General features: G+C 37.0%; 1 protein-coding gene across 1 annotated transcript; it reads right to left on the bottom strand.

Annotated features, from left to right (window-relative positions):
- Nucleotides 1–5,302: 5,302 nt before the first annotated feature.
- Nucleotides 5,303–6,991, bottom strand: LOC101305354 (protein FAR1-RELATED SEQUENCE 5-like). The gene has a single exon (XM_004295717.1). The coding sequence runs from the start codon at nt 6,989–6,991 to the stop codon at nt 5,303–5,305; it is 1,689 nt and encodes a 562-aa protein (XP_004295765.1).
- Nucleotides 6,992–8,164: the final 1,173 nt, after the last annotated feature.

The following is an 8,164-nucleotide window of genomic DNA, read 5'->3' as shown; positions in this document are numbered from 1 at the left end:
TTTTGTGTCTTTCGACCATAATCTCGATGCAATGTCAAAAACTTAATGCCGTTGATTACACAAGCAGCATATATATTCACATGTTGCGGCTTACCAGCCAAATACGACAACTCGGGTTTGTAGTGTACACTATTTTCTTCTTGCAACTTTGCAACCTGAAAAAACATCAAAACATGTTAATTTTGGAATCACAAACACATGAAATTCTACGTGTAAAAACATGAAACTCAAACGCACCCATTTTTATGAAGTATTTGGAAATGTCTTCTTTTGCATCTCTTCCCCATCTGTCACCATATTTAATTTGCAAAGTTGTTCATGTGGATGTCTAAACATGTCGATTTGGTCACAGTGTCGCAGTACCCACCAATGAGCCTCAACAATCTCATCATCGGTTAATCTTTCAGAAATTGGTAATTTCCCAAACAAACGGATATCATCAGAAACAACTTAAATGTTGAACCTAGGTGTATTCTCACTGCTAACATGCTCTGTTTCTTGATGGAGATAATTTTCATTAGAGGTTACACACTCATGTGCCTTGTATGCCTCTGCTATTGACCCCTTCGAACGATATTTATTTTTAACGTACCCCTTATATCCGCCGAGTTGTCTGAAAAAAAAAAACGTCGGAGTTAGTTTATTGAGCTCGCCAATAATATAATAAATCAAAGATATAAAGTACGTGCTAGGAAATAGTAAATTTTTACCTTCCATGAGAAACATCCAGGTGTTGTGTACTGGACCGGTAAGCAACACTTGTTCAGGCAGGTGGATCATGAGGTGAACCATAATAGAAAAAAAAGTGGGGGGGGGGGCAATCCTCTCCAGTTTGCAAGGATGTAGACGATGTCTTCTTTTAATGTAAGAACATCTGACTTCTTCAACTCCCGAGCACATAACTTCTGCCAGAACCGGAACAAGGCGCGCTACTAATGGCTCCACAACATCACAATGCAACACTAGTCTAATTACGACTGGAAGTAGCCGCTGCAGCAAAACGTGACAGTCATGCGTCTTCATTCCAATTATCTTCTCTTCTCCCACTTTAACACATCGAGATATATTTGCTGCATACCCTTGAGGATACTTAACATCTTGAATCCAGCTGAAAACTTTAGGCCTCAAAGTCGGCTTCACCTAGTAGGGTGCAACAGGCATAACAACTTTAGAGCCGGTCCGTTTTACCCACAAGTGTGGGCGTAAACCCATATTTTGCAAATCGCACCGCGCTTTGATAGTGTCCTTAGTCTTTTCTTTTATATCCAGAATTGTTCCAACAATGTTGTCACAAACATTCTTCTCTATATGCATGACATCTAGGTTGTGCCTTATTCTTAACTTTGACCAGTAAGGCAGCTCAAAGAATATACTCTTGTGTGTCCAATTTGCAAGATACGAAGGACGTTTAGGATTCCGAGCCAATACTTCACGATCACTGCTCAGAGTTCCGAAGTCAAAGGAGTTCAACAAATCTAAAATTTCATCGCCACTCCATTCTCGGGGTTTCAGACCAAACTCTTGTTTCCCATCGAAGTTACTGCATCAAGTCTCCATTCATGATCATCTGGAAGCCATCTACGAGCTCCCATATAACACACCCTATCAGCGTGCCAACTAGAATTGATGTCGGTTAAGCAGAGTGGACAAGCTTTGTACCCTTTAGTGGTATGAGAGGACAACATCCCGAACCAGGAAAATCGCTAATAGTCCACATCAGTGATGCTCTCATCATGAATGAAGTACCGGTAAGCTTGTCAAAAGTCAATGCTCCATTTTCCCATAACCCATTCAACTCATCAATCAGTGGTCTCAAATACACATCGAGACACTTACCTAGAGACTTTGGTCCTGGAATTAACAGAGCCAACATGTTATATTCCTTCTTCATTAACATCCAGGGAGGCAGGTTGTAACAAACAACAATAACAGGCCAGATACTGTAAGACAAGTTCATGTTTCCATAGGGATTAAACCCGTCTGTTGAGAGTCCGAGCCTTACGTTTCGAACGTCTGCAGCGAAATCAGGAAATGATAAGTCAAATGATTTCCATGCTTCCCCATCTGCGGGGTGTATCAGCGCATCGTCATCTTCCCTCGGAATACCGTGCCATCTCATATCCTCAGCAGTTTTTTCACACATGTAGAGGCGCCGCAGCCTAGGAGTCAACGGGAAATAACGAAGCACCTTCATAGGAATCATTTTCCCTTTAGGGGAAAGAGTATCTTCCCACCTCGACGCATTACACTTACGACATCTAAATGCGTCTTTGTAATCTCTGTAAAACAGAACACAATTATTCTTACAAGCTTCAATTTTCACATAATCAAGACCGAGGTCGTTCAGGATCTTTTTTGCATTGTAATGACTCGATGGTAGTTTGTTTGCAGGAGGAAGCAAACGTCTGATAAATGATGATACGTCATCAAAATGTTCGTTCGAGGTCCTGTGCTTCTTTTTCAGACTCATATGTTCCATGAGAGAACTCAAAACAGTTTCTGAACGTCCCTCGTACACTGGGGTCTGCGCTTCTTCGAGCATCCTGTTGTACTTATCGTAATCACCAGTGTTTGGGTTCGAGAAAGTAGAATATGTTTCCTGGGGTGCATCAAAATTCTCTTCCTGATGATATCTTGAAGCATATGGAAAAGCATCATGTAGCATGTTCAACGTGGGATCCATATAAGGGCTGACGGAAGCACTAGATGAGCCAGCCTCATGCAAGTTATTTGGTTGGAAATAAGGCATTATAGGATCATTAACTAGCACTTCACCGTGTTTAGTCCATGTAGTATAATACGGATCCATGCCGTAATGTGACAAATGCTTTTCTATACCCTGAATTGTCTCCCAACTACCGCAACAACATCTTTTACATGGACACTTGTGCCATTCCTTTCCACCACCGTATTGTTGTACAAATTGCAGAAAATCTACGATCCCCTGTATATATAAAGGGTGTCCCCTATTGTACTGCATCCAGCTCTTGTCCATTTTTTCCGCATGCCTATCATAATAGAAAAAAAAATGCACATTGTTAGCAACAAATAAGCACATATATCCATTCAATTCTTCTTCTTCATCACCTTATGCCTCCGGTTAGGGTCCTAATCCGATTTGGGAGAACATGACTTTGTTTCGCACTGATTTATGTTATAGTGGTTTCGAATCCGACGTGGGAAAATTTCGGCAACATCTCCCTACAGTTCCCCAAGTGCATCAATTTCTATACCTAATGTGCACTCGAGGAACAATAGCGGGAGACCATGTCGAAATTACCCACTATCGAAAACTGAACCACCACATCATAAATCAGTGCGAATTAAAGTCATGTTCTTCCAAACTGTCTAAAAATGGGACAATTCAAGAATCATTTTGTCAAACAAAGTTGTAACAAAATAATTCTTGAACGGGATTTCTAAGGCTAAACATGTAAGTAGCTAGAATGCAAGAATATTATCATTCTTACATTCATCACGCAAATAAACACACATAATCATTTGCATACAGAAAAATGAAATATATATGAAAAAATATATTACCAAAATATTCTCATAAATATATAATACCAAATATTCTCATAAATATTCAACATAAACCTAAATATTCTCATATATATATATTACCAAATATTCTCAAAATTCTCATATATATTACCATGCATGCCAATATTCTCACAAAGTGTACAGTCAACCTAAATATATTCTCATAAATATATATATTACTAAAATTTAACATTTAGCAATATGAATAATATATATATATATATATATATATATAAACAAGAAAACCAATAGCTAGGTAACCAAAATTCATCATAAAACCAACACACATCTAAAAATATTAGTAACAATAATTGACCGGAATATTTCACCGGAAAACTCATCAGGAAAAAATGGTAGAAAAGAGGGAGAAAGAGCATTTACCAAACTACAAACTAGTGGATGAAGATGAACAATGCATTAGAAGAACACGGATGATGATCATGCATCAAATAAGCCAGAGATTTGCGAGATTGATTTGTGCAGATTTTTTTTCACTGTAGCTCGATCTGTTTTCCTGCAGTTTTTCGATCTGGAAGTGAAGCAAAGAAGATTTCACTTAAGCGACGGAATATTTCGTCGCTTAAGTCAAAAAGTTTTGTCGCTTAGGATAATGGGACAAACACTTTCGTCGCTTTAAACTCAAGTTCCGTCGCTTTAATCTTAAACTAACACGACGAAACTAAATTCGTCGGTTAGGTGAAGGATATAATGCGAGGAACAATTTCGTCGCTCAAGAGCCAAATATTCCGTCGCTTTAGTTTTAACCTCTGACGACGAAAATTAAATTTGTCGGGTAGGTGAAGGCTATAATGCGACAAAAAATTTCGTCGCTCAAGATTCAAAATTTCTGTCGCTTTAGTCTAACATTAAAGCGACGAAATATGAATTTGTCAGTTAGGGTAATGATATCGTGCGACAAACTAATTTGTCGCTTAAGCGTTAAATTTTTGTCGCTACATAAATTTTTTGCGATAAAATCCTTGTTGTCGCCTTATTAGGACCTGTGGCGACAAATCTTAAGCGACAAAAATATTTCGTCGCCCCAGAAAATTGTAGCGACGAAAAAAGTATCTTTAGCGATGATATCCGTTTTCGTCGCTTAGGAATTGCTTAAGCGACAAAATATGAAAGTACCCGTCGCTTAAGCCTTTTTTTCTACTAGTGTTTTGTCCTGACTGTTGGCATATTGTACACTTTCTCTGCTTACTTTGAGCCAACTCCATACCCCCTTTTATCCTCTTAGAACTTTTTATTATTCTTCTGTTGTTCTCATCCTTCTTTCTACCCTTAGTCTTTGAGATATTTGGATCCAAAAGCAATGGCCCAGAGGACTTACTGGTACATTTATTTGCTGCTTCACCTTGGACAACATTATCTTGATACTCCATATCATCTTCTTGTGACACCTTATTTATCTCTGAAATTTTTTTTGACAATTCATCTAAACCATCCAAGAAAATTGTGTATGCCTCATCAGAGGGTGCAGCATAACAAGCTAGTTGAGTGGCTCTCCGACACATGTGACTAAATCTCAATGCTTCTGATTGTTCTTTACCATCATTCTGTACCAAGGCTTCAGAATCCGTAACTCTAAACTTATTTGCTCCTTGTTTCCATCTTGAAAGAATAAAGTGGGACGGTATTGTATCAATGTCTTGACGAACAAATACTTTCATAATATGCCAGCAAATTATTCAAAATTTTGGCATTCACATTTACCCGCATGCGTTTGTAAATTCAACTCCACCAAAAACTCTTACGAGTTATCAATTTTCCTCATCACTGAGTATCTATGAAACTGACTGTCAGAACCCCTTTCTTCAACTTTAAGCCGTTTGACTCTAGTCCATTCGCTCTTGAATTTTTCAAATATATTTCTGGTATACACTTGTGCTGCATGTTTCAAAAGGAAGTCATCATCATCTACAATACGATATTTATGCTCTGATATAAAATCTTCGCTGCTTTCCCTTGTAACAATCTTCTGTAAGGCTTGTTCATACTTGACAACAAATTCTCTTAGATTTGTCGTTGAAGTAACAAAGTCATCAAAAAATGCATTAGTGTCTTCACTACGCCCTGTTGTATTCATTCCAGCAAAAAATATACTGCGATTATATATTGGAACCCAAGATTCACGGATTTCATAGAATTGTTGTAGCCATTCATTCTGTCCCAAATCATGCTCCTCAATCAACTTTTTCCATTGCTCTTCAAAATCGGTTGCTTTGTATGTTGCCCGTATACACTTTTTCATGCCAGTCTTGAAGTTGAACTTTTGATAATATACATGTGACAACTTTTCACCAAACTTCTTCTTTATATGCCAAATGCAAAGACGGTGACGAGTAGTAGGAAAAATCTTTGCAATTGCTCCTTTCATTGCCAAATCTTGGTCAGTGATAATAGATGACGGATATCGACCTCCCATAGCTTCAAGCCACGTCTCAAATAACCATAAAAATGTCAACTCGGTCTCATCTTGTAAAAGAGCACATCCAAATTGTATAGATTGGAAGTGATGGTTAACTCCCATAAAAGGCGCAAAAGGCATGTCATACTTGTTTGTCCGATATGTTGTATCAAATGTTACTACATCCCCAAAATACTGATACGCCGTCCTTGATCTAGAATCCACCCAGAAAAAGTTAGTTGCTTTACCATCTTCATCACACTGGATAGCATAAAAGAATTGTGGACTTTCTGCTTGCTTTTTTCTAAAGTAATTGAGGACTGATTGTGCATCTCCAGATTCCAACTCTTTGTGTCTCACATTCCTTAAATGATTATAACAGTCCCTATTGTCAAAACCAATATTAGGAGCACCACCAAACATTGAAGGAACTTTACTAATTCGTAAGTTTTCTCTCTGAAAAGCTTCTGTTAAATCTTTTGCTGCATCAGGCATATGTCTATTCGACTTCATCATCATTCTTCGAGCTGGTGACACTATTTTATGGTTGTGGATGTCACTGAAAACTGAAACTTTCCATCTGTTAGTCCATTTGTCATGAAGAACTCGCATATTAGCCTCACACCCACATTTAACAGTTGAACAACTTCTACGCCTCTTCTTTTCAATCTGTATATCACATGTTTCTGCCTCATCATTCTCAGATATCTCGTCTTTCTCTGTCAGATCATCTTCTTTTTGAGTTTGCATGACATGTTTACCTTCATGTGCACAGACAAATAATCTACATGTCACTTCGTTTGACTGTGATCTATACTTTGATGAACTTCGGATACGAGTCCAGAAACCTTCTTGTCGACCATAAGCTTCATAATATTGTCCGGCCTCATTTAATGTTTCAAAAATCATTCCAACATAAGGGGATTTTAGTTTTCGGACTTCTTTCTCTTGAGAATTGTGATCACTTGCTTTATCAATGGATGCTTGGTTCAACGAGAATTCAAGATTGTCATCTTCTATCGTCAAGTCCATTGATTCCAACCTGAACAACACTACATGATCATAGATATCCATTAAACAAATTGGATAACAACACATTTAAAGAAAAACGTTGGAGATATCAGACGCTTTGATCAAGTTGTATGCAAATTTAGTTATAATGATTGCCAGAATCATATATATATATTAAAGGAATAGCTACTGGTTTATGATTTGAGACATCAAGGCTTACTGCTCTTTCTGCATATCCTTCTTTAAAATTTATCTCCACTTGCTTAGTTTTTGTACTCTATTCAAATCATAAAGTTGCAGCTGTAATATATAAAACCTTCATAGACCAATGACTACGGAAACAAATTATACAATATAATTCATACCGTATCATTCCATGGACCAAATCATACAGCTCTCCATAGCAATTTTTCTTTTTGGTCGAAAGATCAATGGCAATTTGGTTTCGTTTCCGTAAACAATAAAACCAATTATAGTAAACCCTAATTTTGTCGAAAGTATAAAGATGTGAGACCGGAGAAGATGCTTTGAGTGTCTTGGTTCTTTGCTCGTCTGCTCTCTTCTTTCTCTTGATCTGTATTCTTCTGGTCTTCTGCTGTCGTTCTTTTTTTTTTTTTTTTTTTCTTCTTCTTTTTATCGCGATCAAATTTGATTTTCAGATTTTAGGTTTTGATTTTGTTTTTTTAATTTGATTTGATTTGTTATAAAATAAGTAATGCCACGTCAATTGCCACGTCAGTTTTTATAAGTTGACATCATATCTACAATTGATCTAGTCCATCGATTTTTTTTAAAATCTAATGGACAGGAAACGATATCAAAATTAGTGTCAAATATAATGTCCCAGGAACCAGACCCATATTTGATTGTTGAGTATTGATTCAATTATGGGTGCGGCGATTGCCACCCCACCAAATATTTTGTTCACCCCACATTTCAATTTTAAACTAAATATTCTAATACTAACCCCATAATCAAGAATTTTTGTGAAAATATAATATTAAACTAAAATCTATAAAATTTAAACAACAACAATTCTCTACATATTTACATCGGAAAAAAAAAAAAAAAAAACAAATTCTCTACATCTTTCAAATCAGATTTGAAAATCTCTTCAATCTTCAACAGGGTGGTTATACTGTGTGGTGTGATTGGTCGTTCTTATTTTTATTTCATTTATGGCTTCAAATATAG

Source organism: Fragaria vesca, linkage group LG3 (genome assembly GCF_000184155.1).
Source record: "Fragaria vesca subsp. vesca linkage group LG3, FraVesHawaii_1.0, whole genome shotgun sequence".
Classification (NCBI taxonomy): domain Eukaryota; kingdom Viridiplantae; phylum Streptophyta; class Magnoliopsida; order Rosales; family Rosaceae; genus Fragaria; species Fragaria vesca.
The sequence above is the reverse complement of the archived record's forward strand: the minus strand, read 5'-3'. Positions and strand labels throughout refer to the sequence as shown.

What these genes read in the sequence shown, in the direction of transcription:
- LOC101305354 (XM_004295717.1), bottom strand. Translation starts at nt 6,991, where the DNA reads ATGGACTTGACGATAGAAGATGACAATCTTGAATTCTCGTTGAACCAA.